Here is an 18,372-nt window from a genome sequence, read left to right on the forward strand (position 1 = left end):
TGTTAGTGTACTCTTTATCTTTGGGGAAAGGGAGGAGGGAGAGGAACTCATTATTGTTACTATGATTTTGAGGAGTGTACTTTAAACCCTCCCCCATTAAACTATGGGATTTATTGTAATAATGATAACTGCCACCACTAATATTTATTAAGGACTTAACTGTAGGCTGAAAACCCAAGCAGCCCTATGAGGGAGGTACCAGTGTCCCCATTTTATGAAACAAAGCAGCTCTCCTGCTGCTCCTCTCCTTGCCTGTGTCCTCCATATAGAACCGCAGTCAGGATCCAACACAGGGCCCTTTAGACTAGCAAAGCTGCTGAATCTTACTTAGAGGACCGTGACCAAAAGTCAGTTCCAACATTTTGGTTTACCAATGACAGGAGTTTTTCAGCCACTCTCTTATTACATTAAGAGGAACATTCAACACAAACAAAAGGGCAACTTTTGCCCAGTAAATTAATGACTGTCACAACACGAAGTATCTGGTTAAGGCTTTGGCTCATCGTTTTGCCTTCATTTTTCCTCCCTCTCCAGCCCCAATGTACTTTACTTCTCTTCTTCACCAAAAGAGACCACTTCTGCCACTGTACTGTGGTCCCACAGGAATTTCCATGTTCCCTCCTTCTCAGGATTCCTTCCACACTTGTGCCCCATTTCTTAGGACTCTTGGAGTCTTTCCCCTCCAAATATTCTGCCCTTTCCCCATGTCCTTATCTCCTGAGCTACAGGATACTCTCCTGCCTTTCTTCATAATTGGCTCTTCCCAATACAGTTGTCCTTTGTCCCTTTCCCTGATGTCATCTTCCATATTTCTTCCATGTGGATGGAGAAACTGCTCTTGGTGCCCTGGCCTCTGGAGGTTACCTCAACTGGATCATCTCCCAGTAACAAATTACCTTCTGCAGCTGACCTGCCATAGTCACAGCCAAACCTCCAGCCTCATCACGAATCCGAGATCTTAGATCCTGACGTCCCCACTCTCCCAGGCTTGTCTCGTACCATGACTGCTGCTGAACCAACTTGCTCTGTAATTTCCTGCCTGCTAATCCTTAGCCTTTACCCCATCACCCAAACTCTTGGTCTCCAGAATCTGCTTCTCTTCCAGTGTGGGCCCCATGGTCAGCCATCCCCATGTTCTCATTAGCATCTTCATTTTCTCTCACTCCCTTTATCTAGGCTCACTTGCCAGCCTTCGACCTACATCCTTGCACCCATCTATTATGGGTAGAATTGTGTTCCCTAAAAAAGGTAAGTTGTATCCCTAATCCCCAGTCCCTTAGAATCTGACCTTAGTTGGAAATAAGTTTGTACTGAGGTAATCAAATATAGAGTGAGATCATCAGGGTCAGCCTGATCCAATTTGGTGTTTTTTTAAAAGGGGAAATTTGCACACACAGACTCACAGAGGGAAGATGAGCATGTGACCGTACAGGCCCAGGAACACCAAGGCTTGCCAGCAAACACCAGAAGTTAGAAGGGGTAAGGACGCTTCTCCCCTAGAGCCGTCAGAGAAAGCTTGGCCCTGCAGACACCTTGATTTCTGAGTTCTAGCCTTCAGAACTGTTATTTTAAGCCACACCATTTTTGGTACTTTGTTACTGCAGCCCTAGGAAACTGATAACACCACCATTCATTTTCTCTTTGGTTCTGACTTACTAAGTGTAGATATATAAAGTCATAATATTAGGCTGATTAGATTCTTCTACAAAATTATGGCTGTTCTCTTCAACTCAATAGTCCTTCCTTTAATTGACTCTCATTTTTGCTTCCATAGCTTTTCTGTTCTGCGTTAGCTCGAAGCCCTGCCCTCAGAACTACAAGCAGATGTTCTCTCCATCATCCTTCCTACTTTCAAATAATAGGTATCCCCTCCCTCCTTTCAAAGCTTAGGCTCTTCATTTGTGACCTTGGCCCATACCTGCCCACCTGTTCTACACATTCAAGCATTCCCTTTCCGTCTTATAGCATCTCTGTTGATTTCTTCTTCTAAGTCTACAGTCTTATTCAAGACCTTATTCAACACTTTTTAACAGCAAAAAATCCTTTACCCTGCCATCAGTCAAGCTTGTCATGCTATGTCTCCTTCCTTATGTCTCCAAACTTCTTGAAAGGGTATCTACACTTACTGGCTCATTGTTCATTCATTAGAGGCTGAGAATTTGGCTTATAGCTTTACCACTCTGCTGCACAACATGGTCATCAACTACAGTGATCTTTTTTTTTTTTTTTTTCCTTTTAAATGCTCTGCTCCATTTGGTACCACTGACCACCCCTTGTAAGCTTGCTGTCTGCAGCAGACTTACTGTCTGTTCCAGCACTGCTTTCGCAAGCTCTCAAGTGTTCGGTGTATACTGTGTACAAGGCACTATACAAGTGCTATGGAGTTTACAAGGATGAATAAACTATAGATTTTACCCTCAAATAACTTAGATTCTAGTGAGGCTGGCACATCCACACCCGTGTCGTTAGACAAACAGTTAATATATGTGGGAGTTCACAGGAAGATCACTTTAAGCCCAGCGATGGGAAGAACTCTAATGAAGGGAATTAATTGCCTGCTTTGTGCATTAATTAGTCACATATGAGTGCCTCAAGCTGCCCTGGGGTCCTCTTTCCACAGAGGCTTGTGTGATGTGTTCATGAGAAAATACTTTAAGCTAAAATGAACAATTCAGATTAAACTTGTTTTGGCCCACATCCCATACTTACCTTGGCCATAAAAAGGAAAAAAAAGCAAGGCGGTGGAAAGAAGAAAAGAAAGAAAAATGATAAGGTACTATCCTCCCCTCAGTGCTGTGTTGCCTTGGCACCCAGCCTTGCATCCTGTTTTCCGACCTTCTCGTTGGCTGTGGAATCAGGTAGGTGTGTGAGAAGATTGGTTTAGATTCTACAAGAAGTAGTCAGAGGCCTTGAAAATAAGTTGATTATACCACAGTGGCTCACACCTGTAATCCCAGTACTTTGGGAGGCCGGGCCAGAGGATCACTTGAGGTCAGGAGTTCGAGACCAGCCCGGCTAACATAGCTAAACTCTGTCTCTACTAAAAAATACAAAAATTAGCTGGGTGTGGTGGTTGGCACCTGTAATCCCAGCTATTCAGGAGGCTGAGGCAGGAGAATCGATTGAACCTGGGAGGCAGAGGTTGCAGTGAGCCAAGATTGAGCCAATGCACTCCAGCCTGGGCAACAGAGCGAGACCAAAAAAGTTGATTAAAACCTTTTTTTCACACTGAAAACAATTAGTTTTGCCATTCTTTGTTGTCTTTACTTTTGTGCATCTTCCCTGAAAATATACTGCAGCATTCTGCTTTTTTCTTTTTGCTGCAGGTATCTGATGAGCTTTGGGAAACTCTCTTATTTTAACCACGGAGGAAAGGAAAAGCAGCTGCTGTGGTGGAACAGAGAACTTAGAATTAGGTATGAAAAACATTTCTAGAAGCTCGTTGTGTCACTTAGGCCCCCCCAGGAAGCAGATCAGCATCAGAGTCAGAGGTAACAGTGAAAGCAGTTTTGGGGGGATAAAGCCTGTGAAAAATGAAAGCAGGTGGAATTGGGATTGGGTGAGGAAAGCCTTCAGGTGGAGGTCCTACATCTGCAAAAGGAAAGGAGGGAGGAAGCACCACCGCCTAGCCTCTATTGCTTGAGGGGGGAGATTTTCAACACCCATCATCCCTATTGCCAACAACACCAAGCATAACCTCCTTTTCTATTGTGAGTTCTAGTCTGCTACCAAACCTGGTGACACAGGTGCCTGCTCACCAGTGCCCTTCCCCAGTGCATTCCCGATGGCCTCGATGAGCGGCGTGCCACCTGGCCCTCGAGGGAACATAGTTCTCTGCTGGGTCTTCTGGCTTCCTGTGATATATGTATCCACTCCAGGAGGCTGCCCTGAGACTTGTAATCCTTTTCTCCTGGATCTGCCAGGTCAATTCGGGTATTTCAGTGGTTCTCAGTTCAGGCTATCCCTTTCTCCAGGCTTTTTTTATGAGCCATTGTTGCAGCAAGTCTGCAACACCCCCTGGAGTGTTAAACCCCTTAAGCATTTTATGGATTCTGAATTAATTATTTAGAACTAATTGGTGAGATTGGCCCTAGACTTTAAACTCCATGAAGACAGGCACTCTGTGTGTCTTGTTCATGGTTGTGGCCCAACACACAGAACAGGCATTACCATGAGGAGGGGGCTTATAAACATTTATTGAATGGATTATTTTTTATTAGGTTAAAAGGAAAGTCCTCCAACTGAGGTATAATTCCCAGCAGAAATTCTGAGATGCTAGAAGCCGTATGTCCTAAGCTGAGGTAGTTTAATGCCAAAGAAAGCCTCTTTGGATTTCTACGAAGTGTAGTGTAAGCCAAAATTGACACCAGGAGGAAGGTTTGTGGGGAAAAAATAGGGGGGTGAGCATGGTGTATCATATCAGAATTCTCTTCTACGTATGTATATCACACCTGCCTCAAAGCAGGGAGTTAGGAAGTGATGAAGCTGTAACACAAATCTTATCATTTATAGACCAATAATAAAAGCCAATGTTTATTGACCATCTATAGCCAAGTGCCATATTAAATTTTTGTATGCATGATCTTATTTAACCCACAAGAATATGCCCATTATTACAGCTCTTTCTATATACAAGATAACAAAGACTTAGAGAAGTGATTAAATGCCAGGGTTTCCCTCTGTGAATTGGAGAGCCAGGGTCAAACCCATATCTGACTCCTAAAGTGCAGTCCCAAACTCGGAAGATCACTGTCTCAGTTTAGGTTCCCCCTAAAGCAAGACAGGAGACAGAAATTTGAGTGCCGGTGCATTAGTTGGAGGTGATCTTACTAAAGCAGGTGAGGGAAGGAGAAATTGAGACAGGGTAGAAAGGAGAGCCAACAAAGGGTGCATGATTGAGTGGATTGTGGAAACCAGCTCATTCTTGCTGTGGACCCTCTGAGAGACTCTGAAGAGCACACCTCAGCAGTTCCTCTGAAAGGCAAGGAAGCAGCTAAGTATTTGCCCATTCAGTCTATTCCCTCATGGGTTGGGAGCACTACAGCCTACTCCTAGTGCAGCGCCATCACACTCCCATGACCAGGAAACACCCTTGGGCAGAGACCAGGAAGAACTTAGATTCTAGTGAGGCTGGCACATTCGCACCTGTCAACACACAGTTGAAAGGTGTCATTAGAGAAACACCATCCACTGGTGGAGAACTGTCTGCAGATGACCAGGAGTAAGCCCAGGGCAGTGGTTCTCAACCAAGAGTGATTTTGTTTCCAGGGGACGTTTGGTAATGCCAATGTATTTTTGATTAGGCTGCTATTAGCATCTGACATTTGATAATGTCAAGGTATTTTGAGGGGCTGCTATTAGCATCTCGTTCGTAGAGGTCAAGGATGCTGCTAAACATCTTACAGTGCACAGGACAGTCCCTCACAACAAGGAGCTATCTGGTCCAAGATGTTAGTAGTGCCGACGTTAGAAACCCTGGCCTAGGGTTTACGGATGGGGCATTCACAGGACTTTTTCAGGGAATGTAGATGAGACCCAACAATGATATTTGTAGCAAATAGCTCATTCACAAATGATATTTCAGGCTAGAAGAATAATAGTAGCTGTTTCTTGTCTAACTCTGAATATAAATATAAAATATGCAATGATGCAGAGTAGGCCATTATTCTTCCTAAGTAAGATCCATTAGGGAAAAGAGTAAATGGTGATTTGTATGGTTTTGCTGTCTGGTTGTAACTGGAGTAGGACTTTTGAGTTCCAAAATGTAGATGCTGTGAAGTGACCTTGCGTGAGTCAGTGGAAGGTGATTCCGCTGGCACCCTGCGCATAGGTGAGAAAGAGATGAAGTGGAAAAAGGTCTCAGAGAGCTTTGACTTTAGTGAGTCATCAAAGCAGAAAATGTGGTGTGGTTGTATTTTCATGAGCTTTTCAAATTCTGAAAATGATCAATTTTTAAAATTTTGCTTTAGGAAATGGTTGGAAAGGAGCGCTTTTCAACAAAGCAAAATTGCCTTTTATTCTAAATAACAGCCTCTTAGCTTGAAAATAACCTCTTATTCCCCATTGATTTGGCCTTTTTGCTGATACTGCATACTGCTTTGAGGATGTTATTACCTGTGTGGTAACAGGGAAATCCAAACAAACGATGGTGGCAATGCTGCTGAGGTTGTGGCAGTAACCACTAGGATCTTTGTTTAAAACAAAATCATTGCTTGAGCTGTGTGATTATTACGTACAAAAGAGAGTCCAGATCTGAGCTGGACATATTCAGAAAACAAGAAGTTTATTCTTGTAAAAAGCACCTGAAAATAAATTTCATCATGGATTTTAAATGCTGGATCAAGGACTATGATGAAGATGTATAAAAGGGGTATTATATCCTCTGATGCCCTCAGTGGTAGAATTGTTTGGTTTTTTGGCTTTTATTTCCCATGATGCTTCATCTCTGCAGAGTTCAAACTTCTAATCCTTAAAACACCCTCCAAAGTGAATATGCATATGATAGTAGGTAGAATAGACCATTAATGCCCATTACAAATGTCCTCCATTGATAGCATGCTGGGCCACTGCTGGGTATGAGTGTTTCCCAGGCTCTGGCTCATTAGTTCCCATCCTTTTTTTTTTTTTTTTTTTTTTTTGAGACAGAGTCTCACTCTGTTACCCAGGCTGGATTCTCCTGCCTCAGCCTCCTGAGTGGCTGGGATTATAGGTATGCACCACCACGCCTGGTTAATTTTTGTATTTTCACTAGAGACGAGGTTTCACCATGTTGATGAGGCTGGTCTCAAACTCCTGACCTCAAGTGATCCACCCACCTTGGCCTCCCAAAGTGCTGGGATTACAGGTGTGAGCCACCACATCGGGCTTTGCCCCAACCTTGATCACAAAAATAATAAGTCATATGGAGACCAGGAAGGTAGAGAAAAAGAGAGTGCTAGGTAAATGGTGGAGATTGCAACTTAAGATAAGGTGGTTAGGGAAGGCCTTCCTGAGAAAATGACATTTGAACAAAAACCCACATGGGTGAGATTGAAAACCGTGGAATCACCTGGAGAAAATGCATGTCGAGCAAAGGAAATAGCATAAAGGCCTTGAGATGAAAGGCTGAATGCCTGAGGAATAGCAAGGAGGCCAGTATGGCTGGAGCAGAATGTGTAAGGTGGAGAGAAGTGGGAAATGAAGTCGGAGAGAAGGGGTAGAGGAGGAATGGATTGTGTAAGCCTTCTTAGCCCATCAGTAAAGACATTGGCTTTTACTCTAAGATGAGAACTTACTCAATAGCTTTGAGCATGGGTGGCATGATCTGACTTAACATTTTTAGAGGATTACTCTACTGTAGCTGCAACATGGAGAATAAGCTAGGAGGGCAAAGATAGGAAACCGGAAGGTCAATTAGGATGCTCCTGCAATAAACCAGGAGAGAAATGATTGACTTGGACAAGGGTAGTAACCGTGAATGTGAGGAGAAGGTATCAGACTGATATATTCTGAAGGTCAAGCCAGCAGTACTTGCCGGCCAGTTGATTTGCTGATGGGCCAAAATTTTTGGCCTGAACAACAAGAATATGTATTTGCCATTTACTGAGGTAGAAAAGCCTAGGGGAGAAGCAGTTTGCAAATGGAGATCAGGGGTTTGTTTGGGGACATGTTACATTTGGTTTAGGGTATTTTAAAGACTCCTATTGGATATCCACATGGAGATTTTAATGGGCACTGGATATATGAATTTGGAGGTAAGGGATGATGAACAGGCTGCAGATATAACTATAAAAATCATCAGTTTACACATGGCATTTAAATTCCTGAGACTGCATTAAAGCAGCATGCATTTCTGGTTTTAGTGGGGACAATCTGAGCCATGAAATAGAGCTGTGTCTGTTGGTGTACGGAGAGATCTCCCTGTGAATCAAGCAGACCTCAGAAGCCCTGCTCCACCACCTGTGAAAACATTGCCAGTAACCCCTGGAGAAGTATCCAGAAGAACTGCTCATATTAAACGAACTGGGTGTGACCAAAACTGCATATATGGCTCCGGTGAATTTCCAAGGCATACAATACAAGATCAAAGAGGAAATAGTTCTGGAATTATGCAAGGGACCAAGAATTCATGAGTCAGGAGTGTGTTAAAAAAAAGCATTGTAGGGATATAGAAAATCATCCAGAATGAGCGGTACAATTAAGAAGAGAGAGAAAATATGATCACAGGACCTCAACAGACCTTCGTTGATTTTCTCAGAAGATAGGAAAAAAGAAACTGAAGGAAAGCTGCCGCCAACTTTTCCCCCTCCATTGTGCCTAGATGGGGGGAGAAGGGGATGTAAACAGCAGGGCAGGGTTCAGGTAGGGTGACTAGCTCTCACTGGTTCCCAGGGACTGAGGGGTTTTCTGGGACACAGGACTTTCAGTGCTGAAATCAGGGCAGTCCTGAGCAAACCAAGATAGTTGGCCACCCTGGCTTCAGGCCAGAAGGAAGGCTTCCTGGAACTGAACAATTTGGCAGTGGAATAGAAAACAACTTATTTACTATTTAATTTGAGTCTGATAGATGAAATTAAAATCTGTAAGTGATGATTTCCCACCCTGAGTGCTCACATGCTTAACCCTTTAATTTCTGGAGGGATTTCAGAATCCCTCTTAGCAAGCAGTGATTTCTGATAGGACCATTCAATGTAGCCCCATGGTTTGGAGGGGAAATGTTAAGATCAAAAGGAGTGGATATGACACACAGAGGGATATCATAATAACTCAGGACAGGCTGCTGGGGTCTTTTGAGGCTAAAGGACCATCTCTGCAGACAGGCAGGGCCCAGTCCTGGAGGTCTCTATTGAGAACCTTATGGGCATGTTTTTTGTGGCCACATGGTGGGAAACTGAAGTGCCAGGGCCTCCCCCATTTACAGGCTGCCATTGTGAGCAGTCTGTGCTCCTTGACATATGCCGATCCTGCTCTCTGCTGAGACCCTGTGTGAGTCTGGAATTTACTTTTGGTCCAACCAATGCACACACACACACACACACACACACACACACGCACACTCCAGAGCTCAGCCGAGACATCATTTGTGGTGCTTTTCCTATGGTCACCTAAGCTCGCTCTTGAATTTTAGGAGCCCCCATCACAATGTGGTATCATTGCCTCTGCTGGTCTGTCTTCCCCCAATCAGTTAGGGCAGCAGTTAGGTTATATCTTGTAATATAACCTACTGCCAGGTACAGGGTAAATGTGTAATAATCATTTGAATGACAGGGAGGAAATCCTCCTCTTCTTAGGTATTCTTTGCTACATATATAATCACTTTTTCCCAACAACTGCTAGTTCCTGGGTGTGAGTCAAATCCACAACATATTATGTTAGTTAGATAGAGGATAGTCTGTAACAGTGAGCAAGGAACTAAGAGAAAGATAGGTACTGAGCACAATTGCTGAATATGACAGGTTCTGGTCTGGTCTATCTTTTCTTTTCTTTTTTTTTTTAGAGACAGAGTCTCTCTCTCTGTTGCCCAGGTTGGAGTGCGGTGGCACAATCATGGTTCACTACAGCCTTGAACTTCCGGGCTCAAATGATTCTCCCACCTTGGCCTCCCAAAGTACTGGGATCACAGGCATGTACCACTGCACCCAGCTATCCTTTTTTTTTTCTTTTTTTTTAAGCGATAATTTTAATTGTTCCTTCCCTTCACCTCCCAGTTTCTGTCCTTACACGCTCACATCCTGTAGAGCTTGGCTATAAAAGTTAACGAGGTAGCAGTTGCAAGCATTAGCAAGATGCTTTCGGCAGTTTGCCAAAAGCCAGGGAGCCCATCTTGAAAAGAACGTAGTCATCCCCTGCCGTCATGCCCTGACTGCCCAGCATTCTGCGTGAGTGGCAAAGCCCAACTCAGGAACACAAAGCAAAAGACAGCACAGCACACACATGAACTTTTGCCACTTTTGTATTTTATTGTGGAACTGAGTTTTTTTTTTCCTTTACATCAAATATCCTCAATGGAAGAGGGGATATTGCACACAAATATCATAAAAGCACTACATATTACTTTCACTGGAAACTAATTTTCTACATTAGATATGACTGGATAGGATAGAAGTGATGCAGGATTATAAGACATAATACCATACACAGCTGCAGACTGACACAAACACCATTCAGAACAAGAGAGAGGAGTGTGAAGTGCTTCTCAGCCGGGCTCAAGACCACTTCTTTCCAGTGCTGGAAAGAGGGGCTGCATGCAGTGTAGGAAAAGCGTGTCTCTGAACTGCCACAGGGTGTTCTCGAAAGGGCAGCCCGGTCTTGATGCCACTTCTCCATGGCTCCTGTTTTGGGGAGCTCCAAACAAGTGCAGAGAAGCTGCCTATTTTTTCCCTTCCTTTTCAGTTTTTGATGCTGCCTTTAAAAATCAACTTCATGAAGTCACAGATTTTTTAACAGTAAATAGTTTTAATACCAGGTGAATAACCTAATTGCTTTCAAAGAAATGCTCATCCCTAGGCTGCTTTTGGTGTATTGTTCAGTTGGTTAAAAGATAAAAGCTTACAGTTCCTTTCAAATGGAAACAGGATCTTTTCTTCTAAATCTGAAGCACAAAAAAAAAAAGTTATTATCCTAACTCACAATATCATTACTGAGCAGGAACCTCCTGTGACAGGTGACTAAAGAGAGGCAAGAAAAGCAAATTCAGAATTGTAGAGCAGCTCCTAAGAGCTGAAATTTGGTAACAGAGGGAAAATGAAAGGTGGTAAGATTTCCATTAGCAAATGATTAAATCTTAATTAAATGAGTATTGGAAAGCTCCTAGACTGCATAAGCTATTGGAGACACTTAAAACATTCATATACACTGGGGAAACCATTCACTATGATATGTAACGTTAAGAAAAAAAATTTTTTTGAACTCCATGGAAAATGGTGTTTAAAGAGGGGAGGAGGGGAAGTTAGTCATTGTATCCAGTCCCACCACAAGACTGAGAAAGCATGCACAGGGCTCAGGGTTTTGAGAAAGGGGACAGAATTGGTTAAAATTGAAAATGGAGGATCATCTCTAACATTTAGTCTCTGTAGAATTTTGTTTAAGAATACTACCAAAAAGGTCATGATCATGAGTGCTATCTCGATAGAATCCCATCATTTAAACAGAGTGTAAATTCCTTCCACTCAAATATTCAACCTATACAATTGGATTAAGTAATCAGTATGAACAAAGCTCCTAGAAGTCTGTGTCGATCTTTAGCTCTCACCATGAATGTACATGGTACATTGTGATGGCTGTTACTAAACTAATCGTGTATTTATGGAACTAGCAAAATTAGGTTAGTCACACAGGCAGGAAAGGTGTCTGGAAGGACAGGAGCAACCTGTAATGCGAATATTGGTTTTCTTGGTATACTCAGGCTCTGTGGTCATTATTGAGAACAATGGATGGAGAAAGGTACTGATAGATTTCATAGGAAAAAGAGCCAGCTGACTAGTGACAGTTTTTACATATTTTTCCCATTAAATCCCATTGCAAAAAAAAAAAAAAAGAGAGAGAGAGAGAAAGTGAGGAGGGTGGAGTGGTTATAACTGAAGACTGGCTATAATTCTCCTACAATGTTTATAGTTTTTAAAGCAAAATAATGTTCATGTTAAATACATTTAATTTGTGAAATTGGAAAATAACTTGCATCTTCTGTCAAAGAAAAATCAACCAGAGGTCTGGATTTGGCAAGAAGGCTAAAAATCTGGTTTTCTTCCCACACATTATGTAGACCAATTCAACTTAAGAGCTAACCATTAAATAATTATCTTGAGTATCTTAGGTTGTCTTATAAAATAAATTTGAAGTAGATGAGTTTATACTCAATGAAATTCATTGGCGTCACAATGACTTTTCCATCATGTGTTAATTTCTTGTACCCTTAATATGTTATTTTTCAAGGACTTGAAAGAAATGGGGTAATAAATAAAAGCTGCATTTCTAGAGAAGCCTAACAAAAATAGAATATTAATTTTCTTTAAAAAATTAAACATTTGAAAAATGTAATTCACAGCATTAAGTAGACTGCATAGGTCCTCAGTGAAAGGACCCTGAAGAAGCATTTTTTTAAACCCTCATCATAGTTAGCAGTGCAAAACATAGACTTATCAGACAAAAATCAACTAAAATGTTAATTTTGAAATAAATAACTAACATAGAAAATAAAATGAGGTCATTGTTCTCTACTCCGTAGATCTTAGAGTCTGCAGGAAATGTAATGTGACAGAGCACAGCACAGTTGTCACGGAGAAGTTTGCCGCATCTGAACACTGGGTGCATTGATCTGCAACTTGAAACTTGATGTCAGTGTTAATCATGATCTGGCTTCCCAGGTTCACAGTTCAATGATGACAATGATGGAAATTTTCTCTAAACTCTACATGAACCGTAGGAGTTGAGAATTCATTTGTTTTCAATGTACTACTTCTTTTAATTTTTTTTCCAGAAAAGAAAATCCCAAAGCAAATTTGTGCTAGGGTTCTTTGAACTTGGCTCTTTTACCTCATGGTTGAAGATCTTGAAAGAAGTATGTAGGATACCACTGGGTGATGTACTTGTCAAGGCCCTGAAAAGTAGCCTACCATGCCATTCTCCCCTACTCTCGAGTAGCACTTTTATGTTATGGGAATCAAGGGGTGGGAGGTATCATTATTCCTGGTAGTTATGGGTTTTTAATAAATATCATTACTGCAATATCAGACTTCAATCTTGCCAGAACTTCAAAAAACATTATTCAATTTTTGTCTTACGAAACACTTAAAAAAAAGACTATCACTTGAGAATTTTCTTTGCAATTTCCTGTAAATGAAAACATTTGTTAAAAAGTTCATCTATGAAAAGTTCTCACATATCTTAAAAAAAAAATTCTTCTGTACACTTGTTCCCATAATTATGTTGAAATTAATGGAAAATTTAAAAAGCCAATGTAAGACAAAGGAAGGTAAATACTGTACACTTGCTGAGAACCTCTTCCACCATAAGATTCACTGTTTTCCCAGTTCTGATCATAGAAGCCATTTCAGTCTTGAACTTGCAGTAGTAAAGAAGCTGTGAAAGGCACAACTTGTTTGACTGAGAGGCCACAGGTGCACTGAAGTGGGATTCAACACGCATGACTCAGCATCAAACTGTTGGACCAATCAGATCAGCTTCTAGTACCCCCACACACGCTCACCCACGTGCTCCTTTAAGTATCTATAATCCTATATGGATGTTTTATAAACTTGCTGTCTCACATTAAAAAATAAGTGCATCAAGTATCTTTGTACATTCAAGTCACTTCCTAAGGCAAATTGTCTACCATATGTACTCCCAACTGCTTTGGTATTTGCTTCAGTTAATTGGGGTGGACTTGGGTGTTGCTGCATGCAGGTTAATCGACTCAGAGTGGACTAAGTGGGTGGACAAATGCTGGGAGCATGCCTTAGATCAATCTACTTGTGTGTTTAGAGTCTGAGAGTTCTGAATGGGGCCCAAACCACTTGCATGGCCAGTCTACACTCACTACATTATGTCAGTGTGCAGCCTTCAAACTGAAGGAGCTTAATTAAGATGTGAAAATATCACATGCCCTCATAACAAGTGTTGTTCTTTTTACTTTCTTCTAGCCAACTTGTTTTAGAAAATTAAGACTCTTTTTGATGACTCAGACTGACAAAAATGGAAAACTTTGCCTATGTAGACTAAAGAATGCCTACTGCCTGAGGAAATGCAGACCTAATTGTTGGTTTATTTTCTCCTCCTTACCCCACCCTGCTCTCTCTTTTTCTCTCTGGGTATCTCACCAGAACTCTCTGTCATTACATCTCCTTCTCTTGCATTCCTTTTCTTTCTCATTCTTTCTCTCTCTCTCTCCTGCGTTATCTTTGTGCTCTCACTCTCTCTCACTCTCTCCTGCGCTCTCTCTCTCTCTAAGACAAATGCCTCTACCTAGCAGAAGTCAGTTGGGTTGGCTAGTGCATGGTTTCCAAATGTTCAGCAGAGATGAACTGGGGTAGGTAATTTTGCAGGAATTTGAACCCTATTGTGGGAATACTGTTATTTCCCTTAGCAATCAGCAAAAACTGAGAAATTTAGTGACTTGCATCACCATGACACAGTATAGCATTTGGCAGGTAATTGTTCAGCGACTTAACTAGATGAATTGACTTTTTAGAAAAGGTGATTTCAAATTGAAGAATTTCTGGAAACAAAGTTCAGATCCTGTGGTGTGGCTGGCCTTGGTTTTTACAGTTCAATCTTGCATGCAGGGAAGGATTCATCTTGCATAACCACTGTGCTGCTGCTTGCTAAAACCATGATGTTGAGATCTTGCTGTTTCTCATGGGTCTCCTGGTACCATTCCCTCATCACTTCTGAGTCATGAGTTGGGATCAGTGTCACCTGCAGGGAGAGAAAAAAAAAATAGCTATTTAAGGGCAGAAACAGAAACCATATGAAAAAAATTGAATAGCAAGGTATTAGTTAGACCACTGGAAGAAGAAGGGAAATGAGAGAAAACTTTTCTATTTTCCTCAAGAAATGCAAAGGATTTTTCAATGTATATTTTCCAGGAACCAGAATAAAGCTGCAAAGAAAAGCTATTGTTTCTAAGGGAAATTGAAGGCTGGAACCAAAAGCAATTAATCAGTTTCTCAGTTCTTTACTGTTAAGAGAAGTGCTTCCGTTAGGGTACAATTTTTTGTATTTCCTTTAACACAACTGGTAAGTTGTGCATAAAAGATATTGCATATTTAATCCAAGGATTTTATTGAGCACTTCAAAGCCCTCAAAAGCCCACTCATTGTGAGTAACTAACATTTTGTCCTGAGAACAAAGATCTGCACCTTTACTTTATGTGTGTGGTTGGGGATGGAGGTATGGGGTGGGTAAGTAATGTCCTGAATAGTATAAATTCCATCTAGCATTCAGTAGGGAGCCATTGGGTGCCTCTCATTAGATTTCATATGATTAAATAACAAGTAATTCTATATAATATGATACAAGCACAATTTACTAGGTAATTTTGTACAGAACCACAAATAAAACTTGATAAGCAAAGATCACAGCTGAATTAATAATGGCTGGTTCTAAGAATCATTTAAGGCCAGGAGTTCGAGACCAGCCTGGGCAACATAGGGAGACCCTGTCATTAAATAAATAAGGGATGGTTTGTGGTCAGGCATGATGTTTGGGAGTTGGGAGTGTCCTGTGAGGGACTATATTCAGCAATGCTCCTGCTGTGGAATTTCACATGGAGAGCTGTTTTTCTAAATGGCCATATTCCTAGCCGCAGTCTACTCATAAAACACAAAGGAAGAAAGGCAATTCCTCAGCAGCTCTCATATGGAAATATGACCGCTTTGATTCACACACACAAGACTCTTGGCGTACTGGAGGAAGGGCAATTAATCTTAGGCCCATTTTGCAGATAAATGGTTTCTGCTTTAGTTAAGGTGTCTTTCCTCCAAGGCCGTGGTTGGTGGTGGTGCCAAGAATATTATTTCATACTACCTACTGTGTGTTAAACTGACTGTGTTCTCAGGATATTTCGTGTGTGACAGACACAGGAGGCACCTCATGTGGATCCACGATCAGCCACATGAGGTGCCTCTTTAAACATGGTTCCTTCCCATTGCCTCTGGACACAGCTCAATCGGCAGTGCAGACACTGTCGAGGAGTTCTCACCTGCATGTTGCTGCCCCACTGAGCCTTTCCTTCCAACAAAGCGTCCAGGACAGCCCGGCTGGGCTCCTCAGCAGCAGGGTCATTCCCACTCACCACGTAGTAGGAAGACCGCACTCTCTTGAAAAATTCCACATCAACATTCTTACTATTGCTGTGGTTAGGAATGTAGCACAGGTCCAAATACACAGGGAGGCCTGGGGGCACAGCAGATGACTTGGTCGTCTTGGTAGTTCCTGGTCCTTGGGTAGATAAACAAAGACAAAGCAAGGTCATAGCAAGGTGAAGAGACCGTACATCCAGCACATGTTCCCTACTCAATCACACCTTCCCTATTCAATCACAAGTAGGTCCTCTGAGACATGCAAAGTGGTGACAGCATTTCCATCTCCCTGGTAATCTGTCAAGGGCATTTACGCTGGCAATGTGACAAAACATAACATGGTTGTTTACCACCTCAATAGGACAAATGAAGAATGGGATAGTTTCCCTTTGTGGACAACCAATATTAGGAAGCAAGAAGAGTTTGAAGGCCTTTCCCAAGATGGCACTAGATATAATACTCCTCCTAAAGAAGATGTTAATGTGCTTCTTTATTTGATAAGTGATCTAAGAAGTAGATTTTAAAAGTCAAAAGAAAACATCTGTATTTGGCAAAACATAGCTAAGTGATCTTAGTGCTCTATTTTAGGGTCTCATTGATAGCAATTTTGTCCACAGCTGGATATTATACCCTAACATTCTACCTAGCAAATAGTTTTGATCTTAACCCCATATGATTTCCAAGGCCCTCAGCACCTCCATCTCATTCATAAACTGATGAAACACCATATTCTCTCCTTAGCACAGTATTCTGAAAAGTGATACTTCTTTCCCTAGACAAGGCTGGATGCCAAACTTGGGCAAAGGAAGGTTCAGAAAGACTAGGCTTTCTCTAGCTAATCAGGACATATCAGACTGCAACCAAAACCCCCAGTCAAATCACAAAGGTCTGGGAAAACTAACTTGTTCCAGTTAGGAAGTTTAAAGCTTTTGAAATGTTAATAGAACTAGCATTTTGAGGCAGTGGTTCTTCAGCCTGACTATATAATCAGAATCACCTCGGATGCTTAATACTGACACCCAGGCCTCATTCTCTAGAGTCTGACTTAAGTGGGCTTGGGTTGGGGCCTGGAACTACTGTCTTTTAAAAGCACCCCAGGCGATTCTAATACGCAGCTGGTTTCATTGCTGTAAAGCCAATTAAAACACCAGCTAGATTTTACATGCTTAATCCTCTTTCTCCATAGGATATTTAAAGACTATCATCCCAGATTGAAAACCACCAGCTAATTCTATCAACTGTCCAGTTTTATTTTTAGAGAGGTAAGGGAGTGGTGAGAATCAGCCAAAGTAATAATTGGATAAGCTAATTCATTCTATGAATAGATCAATAGGTTATTTTAATGAATCTGAGCCGAAAGCCCTCAAAATATCCAAAGAATTCCTAAAGAATTCTGACTTGTACTAGAAGTTTGTGAGTTACAGTTCTTCCAGTAATTAAACATGTCTGCCAATTTCGCCCTCTACTCTAAATCACTACCATCAACATCAAATGAATATTGCTCACAGAAGCACAAACTGACAGAACTGCCCAGGTTTGCTTTAAAAGTCAATTAGTACTGCAACTTTGCCTTTTTAGACATCTAAAAGCATCTCCAAAATAAATGAAAATTAACTCATTTTCACTTATTACTTTGCCTTTAAATTACCTCTTTAAATGTCCAAAAAAAGTTTTTTTAAAAATTGTGTGGGCTAGGATGTATATGTTCTGGCAAATTTGCGGTTGGTTTTATCTGTTTAAATGGATTTCATGTTTTCTCCTAAGTGCAGGTCAGTTGTCAACTCTTTCAGATGAAAGGGTTAATTATCTGGTGGTTTTTCATTCATTTTAAACATGAAAAAATTCCGATTATTTTCTATGTGCATGTAGAAAGGCCAAATGTGCTGAGAACTGAGCCTTAAAATTGATACTCCATATTGTTTAAAGTAAAAATTTGCAGTTTTAACAAATGTATCCTAAAGTGTACTTAATTGGAGAGCTCCAAAGATTACTCTATCAGATTTTCCCTAATAAATCAGGGCAATGTTATTTAAATTCTGTTGTGCCTTACATGTTTGGGTCCATTTACATTACTTTGTGAATTGTGATCTAAAAATCTCTGAATAATTACCTAAAGCAAATAAAATGTATGAATGCCAATCCTTGTGATTGATGTGAAGCAACAAAATGAAGCAGTACTGCCATAGACCAGTTCCATCAAAAGCCCAGGTCATTGCTGAGAACCTGATAAATCTGAGAATCATGACCAAAACATGAATGATCAAAAATCAGGGATACCTGCTCTTGCCAAGTGGCATTTCATTTGCTTATTTATTTATTTTTGAGAGACAGGGTCTTGCTCTGTCACCCAGGCTTGGCATGCAGTGATACATACAATTCTGGCTCACTGCAGCCTTGATCTCTTGGGCTGAAGTGATCCTCCTGCCTCAGCCTCCCAAGTAGCTAAGACTATAAGCACGTGCCACCACACCCAGCTAATTAAAAAACATTTTTTTGTGTGTGGAGACAGGGTCTTGCTATGTTGCACAGGCTGGTCTCAACTTCCTGGGCTGAAGCTAACCTTCCATCTCAGCCTCCCAAAGTGCTGAAATTACAG

At 41.3% G+C, this 18,372-nt stretch overlaps 1 protein-coding gene across 2 annotated transcripts in view; it reads right to left on the minus strand.

The window, feature by feature from the left end:
• Nucleotides 1–9,915: 9,915 nt before the first annotated feature.
• MAP1B (microtubule associated protein 1B) overlaps nucleotides 9,916–18,372 on the minus strand; it is a 102,358-nt gene continuing 93,901 nt past the window's right edge. The window contains exons 5-6 of one of the 2 annotated variants that reach the window (XM_063810101.1): nucleotides 15,677–15,915; nucleotides 9,916–14,391 (exon numbers count right to left, since the gene is read on the minus strand). In XM_063810101.1, the coding sequence (XP_063666171.1) occupies nucleotides 14,236–14,391; nucleotides 15,677–15,915 (395 nt within the window). In that variant the 3' untranslated portion in view covers nucleotides 9,916–14,235. 2 annotated transcript variants of the gene reach the window in all.

The sequence above is a fragment of the Pan troglodytes genome, chromosome 4, assembly GCF_028858775.2.
Source record: "Pan troglodytes isolate AG18354 chromosome 4, NHGRI_mPanTro3-v2.0_pri, whole genome shotgun sequence".
In the NCBI taxonomy this organism is placed as follows: domain Eukaryota; kingdom Metazoa; phylum Chordata; class Mammalia; order Primates; family Hominidae; genus Pan; species Pan troglodytes.